General features: G+C 36.2%; 1 protein-coding gene across 1 annotated transcript in view; it reads right to left on the bottom strand.

Annotated features, from left to right (window-relative positions):
• tmem266 (transmembrane protein 266) overlaps positions 1 to 14,583 on the bottom strand; it is a 47,377-nt gene that overhangs the window by 13,092 nt on the left and 19,702 nt on the right. Inside the window, exon 4 of the mRNA XM_015378953.1 lies at positions 677 to 831. Within this exon, the coding sequence (XP_015234439.1) occupies positions 677 to 831 (155 nt within the window). The remainder of the gene's footprint in view (positions 1 to 676; positions 832 to 14,583) is intronic.

The following is a 14,583-nucleotide window of genomic DNA, read 5'->3' as shown; positions in this document are numbered from 1 at the left end:
AGGACCCGAGCTTGAGGATGACACATACCACCCCACGAGGGGTGAGAAAACAGTTTTTTTATATATATATATATATTTAAAAATATACACATTTTTCAGTTTAGCCACACACACACAATATTACGTGGGATAAAAGTAACTTGTGGCAGTAGAGTACTGATGCAAGTCAATGACTTGATGCATTCATCTGGTTTTCCTTAACTTTTACCAGTTTGAATGTATGACCTGATTGAATTTCCTCTGCAAAGTGCCTTGAAATGAATTGGCGCTATATAAATAAACTGAAATAAACCAATGCAGAGATGGAGAGCACCCATACTCTGTTAGTTCAACCTTTGCAAATATCAATGCTTTCATCAAATGCATTTCCTTCTGTGCTTTATTTCTAAGCATGGTCTTCCTGCAGCTAACCAGTATGCTAATGATAGCGTAATGAACGTGCTCCTTTGTCTTCTGGATTAGATCAGTGCTTTGACCCAGTGCCTTTGAATAACAATCAGTAAACAGTTGTGCTGAGCAAACCGCTTTCCTCTCTTTTCAAGGGCGCGCTACATCAAGTTTAGGTTGTAAATAATGAACGTAACACACCAGCTTCATCAATATTACATCCTGAAAAACCACACTTCCCACCCCCAACTTCCATCAGAGCCACGTTATCCTAGTAAGCATCACTCACATTGCAACAGCTTGGTGTCTATGAGCAGCTCGATTGTCAGCAGCAGCACCACCAGGATGACACAAGCTACCAGGAAACAGTTGAAACCTGCTGACAGCAGGCAGACCTGCCACAGCGCAGCTCGCCGTCCACAGCAAGGCTTCAGCCAGTTTGACCTGCGGAGAGGGAGACAAAGGCATTTGGAAAAGGTGCATAAAAAAAACCTATATGGCAAGGCTGAATATAATAGACAAATTTTGTGCAAAGTGGACCTTTATTATTACTTTTTATTACACATGCTGATAAATTCATAAACAGTTATAAACATAAACAGAAGAGTAATATTCCAAAGAATAAGAAAATTAAAAGTTGATTTTTTTTTTTACTGGACTGATGTTATATTTTAAATTTCAATGCTGTGTTTTCATTAGTTGTAAGCAGAAAGTGTTCTAAATTACAGAATGAAAGGCTTGAAAACATCAGTCTAACTTGTTGTATTGAGTAACTGAAATAGATAAACGTTTTTTTGTTCTTATTTATCTAATAATAATTTTTTTTTTAATTCTGAGTGGAAAAGGACTGTTTGGCAAAAACTGAAAAAAAATGAAAATAGGGGAACAAATTTGTTTCTTGTATTTACAAAATATTTATAAATGCACTTTTTTCACAAACAAGTAGTATTTTAACTAGAAAAACAGAATTTCTTTTGAGTAGATGAAAAAAAAGAATAATAAAATAACAGTTCTTTTATTTTTCCATAACCTTTCATGTTATCAAAAGTGATGTTGGAGTGGAATGACTTGCTTTTTGTACCCATAGCTTCAATGACGTCATACCAGCTGGCAGGGAGCTACTGTTCTGTTTCTGTTTGTAACGGCTTAGTGAGCTGACCAGATGATGTCACTCTGCTTTCATCACAGCAGGGATACAACTGCTGCATTTTTAAAGGGGTGGAGTAGGCATGGGCTGAGATTCCTACAGCGTGATAACATTCAGTAAGCACACAATGGTTTGATGCTATAAATGCAAAAAATAACATATAACATAATCTAGTTCCGTGTTTCTAAAGGAAAGTAAATAACTGTTCTTCTCATTTCAAAACAGATGGATTATTAAGGCTCTTAATCTGCATTTATGTATTGGAAAAAGTGTTTGATATTATTAAAATAAAAATAGCTACATTACTGGGTTATTTACACTGCTTGCCCTTTTCTTGTTTAAAGTCTATGTTTTTTTTTAATATATTTTCTTCACTACTTTGCATATTTCCTTTCAGTGATCTTTTATGTTGTTATTTATTTTATTCTTTCATTAAATGCTGTCCTAATGAGCATCCATGGGCTTCAATGTGGCTGTCAATTTATGCTGATATGTTTCCCTAATCTGTGAAAATAAAGCACTATTCTATTCTATTCAATTCTATTCTATTCTATTCTATTCTATTCTATTCTATTCTATTCTATTCTATTCTATTCTATTCTATTCTATTCTATTCTATTCTCATTATGGTCGACCCAATCCTCCATGGGGCCCTAATTTCATTTCGCCATCTATTTATACCATACTATACATTCCTGATCAGATCACACACACACACCTACTAATGCTGTTTACACTCTCCTTTTCAAATGAATAATCTAGTGTTAGTAAAAGTTAATAAATAATTAGTCTGCAGTTTTTTTACAGTCAAAGTGTCATGTGTTTTATACTTTTGATTAAAACTAGAACAGCAATGTGCACAAAGAACATGTAGTGCAAGAACAGTAAACAAATGCAATAGCTTTGGAAAACAAAATAATAATAATACGTTGTAAAAAACAGATATGATTAAATCAAACAATAAAATATCAAGTGTGTCCTTAAATAATGGAAGTAAAAAGTTGCCGGAAATCCCACCGGAAAAGTTATTGGATATCGAGTTGAGTGGTAGTTGATATACAAAGATTTGGGTAGAACTCAGAACTCAGTGGTGAAAAAGTAAGCAAGTGAATGAGGTCATCTGTGCTTTAGGATGTTTGGAAAATTTTCCATACTAAACAAATTATTTTACATTTTACATTTTTTTTACATTACATTTTACAACCTTAAAACTTTTGTTTGGTATATACCTGAAAGTCAAAGTGAACACCATGGTAGGATCCAAATAGGTGTAAATATCTCTAAGGTCTTCAGGAAGAAGGTTGTGAAAGCCCATGAGTCCGTTAAGGAATTTAAAGAGGTCCTTTTGTGCTTTTAAAGTCAGATGTCTCATCTGTGGAAAATATTCTACGAGAGGAATACATTCAACATGCTCACAAACATCTGTCCAACTACTCACTGAACTGTTCACACTGGAAGCAGACTATAAGATGCTAAAGGTCTCTAAAACCCCTAAAATGGCCTACAGCATCCGCTTGCTAGTTCTTTGTGAAAATATACTGAATTATCTTTCTACTAGACCTAAAATGTAAATTTCTATGAAAGATGTACAAAGATAGTATCATTTTCTACCCAAGAAAAATCATAACTTTAAGTTTTTTATATAGAAACACCGAAACTTGACAGATAATGTTTCCGGACAGAATAATTCATGTGTTTGTTTATCTTTTTATTGGCACTAGTGGGCTTTTTAAAAAGATAGATACAGTAGACAGGAAATAGTGAACACATTTTGCAAAGGTCATAGGCCAGGACCCGAACCTGTGATGGTTGGTAAGAGGCTCAAGAGCTTTGGGCATGGGTGGAAGCTTTTACCTCTGCATCACTGCCACGTCCAGGATATGTTTGGGATTAATCAAGAACAGCATTACAGGATAAAGACACCAGTGTAGCCTGGGGTTGGGAGTATCATGATGTGAAGAAACTTTGCAGCAGCAGAACCGAGCTGCCTCATCGTCATAGGCTTCACCCTAAATTCAACCCATTCTTGTTTCAGTCAGTGCTTGATGAAAATTTGATCAGTTAACAGAAAAAGAAAGAAAAAAAGAGAGCTGGACCATGCAGCATTACAAAGATCCCAAAACAACCCACTAAATGAAAACCAAAGAATGGAAGGTACTGGGATCAGGTAAAGTGCAGCTCTTCATCTTATTCAGGTGCTGTGGGATGACTTAAAACAGACAAAACATCAAGAGCTTCGTCAAACATCTAACATCTGCCAGCTGAGGCGGTGCAAACTTTCCTCAGACCGATGTCCCAGACTGCAAGATGATTCAAAGAATCCCACTTAAGTTATTTTAGCAAAACTAGCTATTGCACTTGAGGTGTGCTTATATTCCCTCAGCTACAAAAACACAGTCTTCTAGTTGTTTTTGTTTAAGGAATAAACCAAGGTTATGATTTAAGTGCAATTAAAAATCTTCTTCCAAAGATAAACAATATTAAGCATCATTTTGTGAATCTTATCTGATAAAACATCCACCCCCTTTTGCATTTTTTCAGGTTCTGCAGATGGCTGCTGGTGAGTGTAGCATTGTTCTACCAGATGCCAGGTGGAAAAAAAGAAACCTGATTACTCCTATGATCTTCTCTGCATCCCATAAAACAACCAACCAAGAACAAAAAAAAAAAAACATAACCCATAGAAAAGACTTAAAGACTTTTCTCATTTTAGCTTTCTCAGACCTTTGTAACTATATATTTCAAAAGTGCACAGTGTGTCAGAACATTAGACCCAGAATTCAGGCAGACAGACTGAACTGATAAATAAAAAGCACGAGTAGAAGCCAGCAGACAAGGAACAGCAGAAGTATCCGGACGGTGAATCCAAAACCAGTGTTGATGAGGAAGCAGAAGATCAGATATCCAAAGAGGTACCAAAGGGAAATCCAAGCCGTGGTCAGGAGAAAGATCCAAGGTCATTAGCAGGCATAATCTAAAGGAAGCCCGAAGACAGGTCAGGCAAACAGATCAGATCAGGGGCAGGCAAACTCAAAAGTCCAGGAGCACAAACTAGTCAGGATCAGGCAATAAGAATAACACCCTGGGTATGCTAGAGAACTCTCACCTACGGCCCAAATAATCTGGCACTGATGGTTGGGACTAAGCAGAATAAATAGGAATTGGAACAGGTGGATCTGATGAATGATAATGAAAACTGGGAAGAACTAAGCAGGTGGATGAATTAAACCAATAATCCAGTCCTCAGTGCCAAGATCATGGGACGATGCTGATGAGATCTTTATGGAAAATGTGTGAGCAAGTATTTATCCTTAGTGTCCTTTCAAAATGCAAACTCTTAGATAAAATTAATAGTCTTTCCAAAACAGCTGCTTATCAGTTTTCCTCATAAAACAATTTATGCCTAAGGATTCATCCAATGTAAAAAAAACACATGAGGAGGAGAGAATTGAACAGCCAATTTAAAGGCACGAAAAAACGGTCAAAGCAGGACTGAAAAAGGAAGGAAGAAGGTTTCAGATAAGGAATAAGGAATCGCCTTATTATCATTTAGTTAATAGAAAATAAAGCTTTTAATCCTAAATGACTGGAATTGATTAATCTGATCTAAAACGAAACAGCAAAAACAGATGGTTACCGGTATATGTTTAGTGAATGCTAATATCATGGGTCAGCTTTACGTATAATACAAGATGGTAAATAATACATTTCTCACATTGATCATTTGAACATTAGAAGTAAAAAAACAGATTAACGCTGATGAACTTTAAAATTGTGAAATTTTTATAGTTCATCCAATCGTGTTCTTTCAGTGGTAAATAAAGAAAGGATATTTTATGAGTGGAGTTATTTGGCTATCAACAGATCTAAACACACTATTGATTGCAAACCAAGGTCAGCAGAGCAGCTGGACTTAGGCCACTTCATTCATTTGTGCCAAGAAATCAAGAGGCGCACTGAGCCCTCTTCAGCAACCTTCTCTTGTTGCCAATCCCTGCAAATTAAAGACCATCACTGGGGGGGTTGGGATTGGAGTGTGACAGTGAAGAATAATAGTGCATTACTATGTGCAAAAGTACTTCAGGGCAAACATGTCAAACCACATCGGCTAAAGAAAACCTTTATTCATTATGATGTCCCATTCAGTTACAGGACATTTATAGCAAACTGTTAAAAGACAGAATGAGCAGCAATGGAAACCAATCCTCTGCTCTGAAAAGCATAATTCAAATCATACTGTGTGAAATTCTAATTCATATAAACCTTTTCAAAAAGGCTGGGAGAAAAAGGTATTAATTTAATAAACCTGTAAGGAAAGCCCTGACTGGAAGCAGAGTAAATGGCAGTGATGGATTACTTCAAGACCAGAAACTTCATTTTAGGCAAATCTCTTTAAACCTTGAACACTGCAGACCTGAAGTATTTATGAAGAAGAAGGATCACTTCAGCAGTGAAGTAAGTCAAAGAAGAAAATCACCAGTTCAGGGTCAGAGCAGGGTCACTTTCAAATGGGCTATGCCTCACAGGCTGCTCATGCACATGTGCACATACGCAAAAGCACAATTGCACGTACTGTGTGCAGATAAAGAAAATCGGCAGGATGGCAGGCAGTGTGCACGGTTCATAAAGACATCAGCTGAGCAGCTCACACAGAGAAAAGGCACCGAGGGACGATCGAAGCGCATCTAGCAGCTGCAGAGTGAGGGGATTAGATCATGAAACTGATCAATAGAGACCTGCAATGGAAGTGATGGCTTGCTGTAAATGATGCTGCCTGCAAAATGGCTGCTCCAGCTGCACAAAGCAGACAAAGACACACAGAGCTGGACAACTGGCACAGGCAGAGAGGGTTTGGCTGCTCTGTCGGAGCCTTTTTGCACAGATCCGACAGAGTTTTGGCTCCTTCCACAGCTAAGTTACACTCATTCTATCACATGGAGTATGTCCTCAGTTATACTGACTTCTGAATTAATAAAAGCAGAGGTAAGCTAGTGAAGAAGCTACAGGTTAAACTACGATTATTTCAGAAATGTGGGGATCTGTTTTTTGGGTCAGCAGATGGAGCAGGAGAGAAAGAGCATGCAGCTAGGAAATTTGTATTTAAATTCCCTAGGTTAGTCAGTTACTTTCTTGATATGAAAAAAAACTAATTGGTAATATTTCAAAACACTGATCTCTCCTATTTTGCATTTTTCTTTGTTACTACTATTAATAATAATAAGGCACTATAAAAATATACTGTATGGGTAAATACACCAAATAAAAGGTTTATTAAGCATGGGAAACGAAAACACCACTGCCTTATGTAAAGATACAATTTCCTCCTTTACGTTAAGAATTCAGTGTGATTGACCTGATCTGGTCAATCACAGAGTTTAGCCACTCTAAACAAATAAAGAAAGTTAGAGGTTTGTCACATTTACAGTTTTCTAGGACTTTATTCCAGATTAGTTGAGCTTTAGAACTAAAAGTTGCTTCTCCATGTTTGGTTCAGGTTCTGGGGACACAGAATACGTTTGAGCCAGAAGACTAATGTTTTAGCAGGATCAGGAATTACAAATTCATGCATTTATATTTGGTTGAATTAATTACTGTAAAGGTTTTTTTTTGTGGTCTGTTTAAAAAGATGATCAGAGACAAGCATTTGATCCAATATATTGCTGCCAGCATCCTCACTAAAACTAAGAAAGTGGAGCACATCACCCCAGTTTTAAAGTATTTTCTACTGGCTCATCATCTCACAGAGAAAAGACCTTAAAATAGTTCTGTTACCAAACATGGAGAATCAGCTTTTAGTTCTTATGCTCCAATAATCTGGAATAAACTCTCAGAAAACCTAAGTTACCTTAAATGTATATTTAAAAACTAACTAGGTTTGCCTTCAGCTGTGCTATTCAAACATAAGAAGTTTAAGTTTGTACTCCAACTTTTTTCATTTTATCGTTAATCATTTTATCATCCATCCATCCATCCATCCATCCATCCATCCATCCATCCATCCATCCATCCATCCATCCATCCATCCATCCATCCATCCATCCAGCTGTCAATGGAAGGAGAAGTACCTAAGGAAAATTTAGAGAAGCCAATTAATCAAACAGTAATGTTTGTGGACTGTGGAAGGAAGCTGGAGTACCTGGAGAGAACCCAGGCATGCACAGGGATGCAGAAAGACCCTGGGCCGGGAATCTAACCTGGAGCCTTCTTCTGCGGGGCAGCAGTGCTACCCATTGCACCACCAAGCAGCCCTTTTATGATTCATTTGTATAATAAGTTTTAACAGTTTTTATTTTTTTTTTATTTTACTCACTGTAATTATTTATTTTCTTTATTATTTAATTGTGTTTCAGTTTTCATGTACAGCCATTTGAATTGTCTTGCTGCTGAAATGTTCTTATAAAAAAACTTGCCTTACCATGTCAGATGATATGTCAAATCAGATCTGGTCTGTTTTAACCATTAGCTCTAATTCAGGTGCTTTACATGTTACTTGGATACACTATAGAACAATTTGAGTTCAGAAAGACATCCTTTAACTGAACAGCTTTAATGAGCAGGAGAAAATCTCAACCAGCAAAGATTTTTTTGTCTCTACTCCCCAACCATTCAGATAAGCATAAACCCCTGCGGTTCCTTGAGTTATAAACTTCAACCAATTCACACCAATCTGCTGAACCCAGCAGGCTCGGGCAGAGGAAAATGGGCCACAACTGTGAGCCTGCGGGCTGCTGAACAGCACAGGTTGGAATTTTTGTTTCATTCAAGCTGTTTGAGGATCCATTTCCTCGCCTTATTTGAATTCTTCAGGAGACGTTTAACCTCTCTATCTTTCCATCTGTCCACATACAAATACTCCTCCCTGTTCTTAAGAAAACAAGCATCTACTTGAAAATCTGGATGCTTTCAAACTTAAAAATTGACTGCTTCGTTTTCTGTATAACCAGAGATGAAAAAATGCGCTACTAAAGCCAAGATAAGCAAATACACCCAGCAGGAAATCCGACTGAGAATCAAGTGAGATGAAGTAAGATATCACAGTATTCGAAGTTTTTGAAGATTACTGTTTTCAATTTCTTGCTGTTATAAATCTCCTGCAGTACCATGTCCAAGAAAATTAAACATTTAGTGTAAATTATCACAGCAGACAGAGAAGGCTGATTGGTTGCAGGTGCCAATGAAACAAGTTTAGGATCCAGTGTGGCGGCCACCGTCCTTCTAATCCCATTTAAATGCCAATCGACTGCTTTCTAATGAAAATAAAACCTGACTACTTAAATTGTGCATCCTAAAATATGTGACATAAAACAGATGGGGCTCCACAAAAAAAAAAGAAGTAGTAAAGTTGTCCTTGATACATAATTTTTTCCTTACTAGGAAACTTGATCTTTTCGCTCTTGGCCAGAAAAATAATCCAATCGTTTGCATGTGTGTGAAAATTAAAAAAGAACACGACCAACAGGCAGTGAAAGTGTATTACATTGTATCATATGGTACCAGGAAAAAGTGAAAATTTCAATATGAAGCTCTTTTATTTTTTTGTTTGAAAAAGAGGCCTTTCAGACATCCAATAGACACATAACAGGTACAGTGTGGAACTGTTTTTTAAATACTGCTGCTGGCACAATTATTCACAGATTCCTCCAAGATTCTTCACTGTCCCGCTGTTATGTTGTTAAGCTTCAGTATTTTTAACTCTGATTTACTTGTTTTTTAAGCACCTTGTGAATAAATTGTGAAATGGAAGAAACGGGATACCGTTTTAAGCATTTCTGACAGTTTAAGAGCTCAGACAAACTGGATAATAAGTCCTGCAGCTGATTCTTGATGGTGAGAATCAAGGGCAATAGACTCATAAATATCCTTTGCTTTTCTGTAATTCTGCAATTCATATATATGTTTAATCCAATATCTGATAAAGATGTTGACAGTAGAAGGATGGTAATGGTGGAAAACTCTTATTTTTAATTGACATAATTTAGCTGCAAGGTATTTGCTATATTTTTCAAGTGGGCTAGATATTTTGGTCATTTCTCACAATTATTAGAAGGATTCATTTAACCTGCCTCATTTATTGAAATATTGTTTTCTCCATTTAAAATCATGTTATTTGGCATTTTACATACTAATTTATATAAAATGCTAAAAACCATAATAAAATTTCTAATAATATTTTGGACCAAAGGAAGAATTTGTTTAAAAGTCAGTTTGCAGCTTCTCTTATTACAGCTAGAATCCTTCAATCAGGGCTGAAATCTAGGTGTAGTCTATCACCCGAAGAACATTTTCAGGATTAAAGAACTAATGTTTCAGTGGGATCTAGAAAGACTCAATAATACATTTGTTTTGAGCAAAACCGATTATTGCAAAGGTGCCTTCGCAGGTCTGCCTAAAAAGTCATGTAATCAGACAGCTGCAGTTGAATACTGTGGTCTACTAAAGTTGATAAAGTGGAGCACATCATCCCAGTTTAAAGTCCTTACATTTGCCCCCTGTATCTTTAAGAAATATAATTAAAAATACTTCTGCTAGTCTATAAAAATCACTGATTGGTTTAGCACCAAAATACTTTAGACTTGTTATCAGTGTTCTAACCACCCAGACTTCTTAGGTTGTCTGGTTCAAATCCACTCTGTACACCCAGAACCAGAAGTTTAGTTTTAGTCTTTTAGTTCTTATGCACCACTAATAAAGGGGTCTGTTACTCAAGGTGCTTTAAAACAGCAGGTGCTGTGGCTCCTTTGGGGCCCACAAGTAGGCGCTAGGGGCGTCTCAGAAAGCTGGAAAAAAAACAATAAAAAAGAAATGCAACAAAAGCATGCAATTCTTTTCATCATCATAAAACATAGATTTAATCATTATAGGTTAAAATGATTAAAAATAATCATCAGCTTTAAAAAAAAAGTTTAAATATAAAATTTGAGGCTTTACCTCTGTCTATCCAACATTGGCTGACCGATTACTAAAATGCCCTTTATCCTTTGCTATGATTTGTAAGTCTCTCATATACGGTATGTAATTCTAAACAGACTCAAAACAATATATACTGCCATGTTTTCAACTTGCAAATATTATGCACACGCAAATGACTGACACTAAGCCCAGCCTTCACACTGCAGACACATTTGAGAAGTTTGATTTAGTCAGTTTGATTCCTATCACCAACAGTTTGTGAAAAAGCTTGCGGCAAAAAATGACTTTATATACTTACGATAAACTAGCATAACAATTAAATAGGGATGAAAGTGAAGAAAAAAAGCAGATTTTACTTTACATATTTTGTAGCATTGTCTGTTAGTTGGTGAAGGGGATTCCTCAGCCAGAAGCTCCCGTTGTTTCAGGGGCTGCAGTACGGGAATGTTTCAATTCCTTTGCTCTAAATCATGGTTAAGAAAATGTTCAAAAGCTTTTGGTTGTGCTATTAATCATTAGAAGTTTAGATTCTCTACCTGCATAATCATTTTATTTTTAATTTCCCCATTAATATTTTAACATCATTTTGTCACTTATTTATTTTTCTTACCCTTCATACATATATTTTTCTCTTTTACAATCCCACTACAGTGTACTTTTACTTTTACCCTATATAGTGTTGTGTTCATGTACAACACTTAGAATTGTCTTTTTTTTTTTTTTTTACTGAATTATGCTAAATAAATAAACTTGTCTTGTCTTAAGCTGAGAAAGGTTGTGCAGGTCTAGGCAAAGTATATGTAACAGGCTTAAAATCACTCATTAGATCTGAAAGGATTTCTCACCCCAAAAATCTAAGGTAAACTGGTGTAGCTCTAGATTTTTTTTCTTTTTGCTGGAAGGTGAACCAAATATCATCATCCCTTCTCACTTCTAAGAAGCACTGAAGAACTAAAAGTAATACCACTATAAGAAAATTATTCCATGAAGCATGATGATGATGTCACTATTACTTCTCACTGTTGGGATGGGTGATTTGGGTTTAAATGAAAGGTTTGGGTAATATGAATGCTTATGAAAGGTACTATAAGTAGTAGCTGAAAAAAATTAATCTCTGAAAAAAATGTCTTAAAAATTGTAGAATGTAGCATTTCAGACATATACGTATAAATTGCAACTACCATATCCACCTTGCACCACCTAAAAGAAAACGTTTGATCCCAGGCAGCTGGTCATCATGGACAGAAAATATATTAATAATGACCTTAGCTTTCATCTACAGTCCCATGGTTTGTGAATTATTATTTTGTGAAAGATCATCTTTTGCTGCTTCATCCCTCCCTAAATTTAGTTCAGCACCTCCTCTCTCTCCTCCAGTCAAAGTGGCAGGTTGACCCTCCTGAACCATCTGTCTTCTCACACTTCGTAGTCTTCACCCTGGAGATCACAGGCATATGCCACTGTGAAGTCCAGGCTTATCTGGGAATTAGCTTTCACCTTTACAAACCACTTTGCTTAATTTGGTTTCTTCTGTGGAATAAAGTTTTCTAAAACTACTCCTGTACTCAGCTCTATAGTTCACTAATTGGGTATTTTACCTACTTTTTCCCCCCCAGAATTTATCCACTTTAAAATCTCCCAATTCCTAAACGAACTATAAGCATAATTTTTATCGTTAGAAGGGAGAAGGGTGAATCCTCTCTCTACTGTACCTGTAGTTGTACTCCTGCCCTGGCTCCCCCCCCCATTTTGCTTTCATGCTACACTGATCTGGCAAGGGTATTTTATGGGCAAGGATGGGTTATGGACAAAAGACGGACCCAAAACAACACTGACCCATGCTGCATGACGTCATACCATATTCCATCTAAAAAGACACCATTTGTTCTCGAGATCACTATTTTTTAGTTTTTGTGTCTAGAATAATACGTTATTGCTCAATATTCCTTTAAACCAGTACTGTGTAACTTTTAGTCAGTAGGGGCGGTAGACATGAATCCTCCAGGTTTTGGACCCCGAAAACAAATGGTAACCCTGCACTGTCATAAAATGAAAAAAAAAAAAAAAAAAAAAAAAAAAACATCCTTTGTGTTTTGGAATCTGATAGTAGACAACTTTAGAACAGCAGTTTGCAAACTCGTCCAGTTTATTGTAAAAACAAGGTGACATTCACTCCTCTAGAATAAATTCTCCTAAAAACCTAAAATATGCCTCATCAGGTCAGGGTCATATCTGTTTTGTTGCCAAACAACAGGTTTTAGCTTAGTTAGCTCGGGTCTTTAAGGAGCTCAGACTTCTGTAAAACAACGCCTGGAGTCACGTCTCATTCAGAGACGGATCCAGCCCTCTCCAATTACCGTACATAGGGCAGTTTTTGAGAAGAACAAGTGCTGTATATCGACATGAAAATGTATTCAATGTATCTCAAATTAAGGTAATACTTGAATTCAAACTTAGTGTTCCTTTAAGCTACGAGTCTAGCTGTGTCTTATCTAGATTTTTATGTTATAGTATCACTTGACAAACACATGTTACATGTTACAAAATATAGGGAAATGAAGGTCCTCTTGTGACACAATAAAACTAGTCATGTCTATGATGTTTACCCAGTGGTAAAAATGAGCAGTTGTTACTGAGTCAGGCAGCAATGCTGCTTTTCCTTTAGCACCACTGCTTTTTTTTTTTCAGTTTAAGGCCCTTTATAGTCTTTGAGTTCCCCCAAGAAGTCCAATAATTATTAGATGAATTATTCAGAAAGCAAGTTGCTCAAAGCATTCGGAATGCAAAGGAGAGTAGTTATTTATAATCAAAGACAGAGCATTTCATAGCATAGAATAAAAAAGGTATTATTCTTAAAATGCTTAGCTGTGGTCCATATCAGTGAGGTATACATATATGGCATCTCAAAGTTATTGTGCTCATGTTAAAAAGCTGTTTTCATGAAAAAAGAAGAAAAAAATAAAACTAAATATGTATATATTGAGATAGAAAGTGTGTCACACTTTCATTTAAAGAACCACAAGAAGAAGTTTTGCTGGCTTAAATATATTGTGTGTACTTTTCTATACTGTTTTTCAACTAGTATTAATCAAACTAATGCTTATGTTTATTTAAAATAATTATTGTATAACTGAAGAGTCCCCCATATTTCTCAGGTAGTAACAAAAAAGAATGTCATTTAGATTTGCCCAAAATAAAAAAAAAGAAAGAAATACAATGTTCAGAGATAAAAAGTTGTCCAAACTAATAATGAAGCTGTCTTGCAAGTACTTTAGGCAAGCTGTCATATCTTGAATACTTCAAGGCAAAGAGATAAACTGCCAGAAAGCTGTGAGCATAATTTTTCACATCCTCCAACACTGAAACTAAGAGCAAACAAAGAGCAAACTTTTAGGTCAAACGTAACTCTAAGGTATGCGCCGAAACAAACTCTACAACAACAGTGAGGACGTTTTGACAGATGTAAATCATGCGGCATCCAGCACATTCTGTCAATGTGTCATTGCTGGAATGTCTGAAAGCTGAGTCATCTAGGTATCCTGTGGTTTGTCTGGATAATGAATGAGAGAATGAAACTACAGTACGTTTTGGAATGCCTGTGACCTTAAAGTCAGGAATTTCATTACAGAAGTTCATTGACTTACTGTTGCACAAGAATGTGGCTGTTTCTTAATCTTTCTAAGCCCTCTATAATTCAGGCATTGGTTCCTTTCTTTCCATACAAGAAATCAGTGAGGACATGTCCTTAATTTTTATATAATAATATACTGTATAGTCAATCAGTGTGACAGTCTTCATGTATTCTTCTTGTTTGGTCAACAAGAAATACAGAAAGTCTGTCATTCTGATTGACCCACAGAATTAATATATGAACTGAAGTGAGAGGGAGAGTTTCAGTTCAGATTTCTTATATTATATACTTTTATATTGATTATAAATATAGAAATATCTTATCCAGGGGGTGATGCTGAGAAACTAGTCCATGCATTTGTTATTTCAAGGCTGGTATATTGTAATTCTTTACTATCAGGAAGTCCACAAACTGTAGTAAAAGCCTCCAGCTGATCCAAAATGCTGCAGCCAGAGTTCTGATCAAATTAAATAGAGAGATAATATATCTCGTATCCTAGCTTCTCTTC

This window comes from Cyprinodon variegatus, unplaced genomic scaffold, assembly GCF_000732505.1.
Source record: "Cyprinodon variegatus isolate N-32 unplaced genomic scaffold, C_variegatus-1.0 Scaffold182, whole genome shotgun sequence".
Lineage (NCBI taxonomy): Eukaryota > Metazoa > Chordata > Actinopteri > Cyprinodontiformes > Cyprinodontidae > Cyprinodon > Cyprinodon variegatus.
This window is presented reverse-complemented; position numbering and strand designations above follow the sequence as displayed.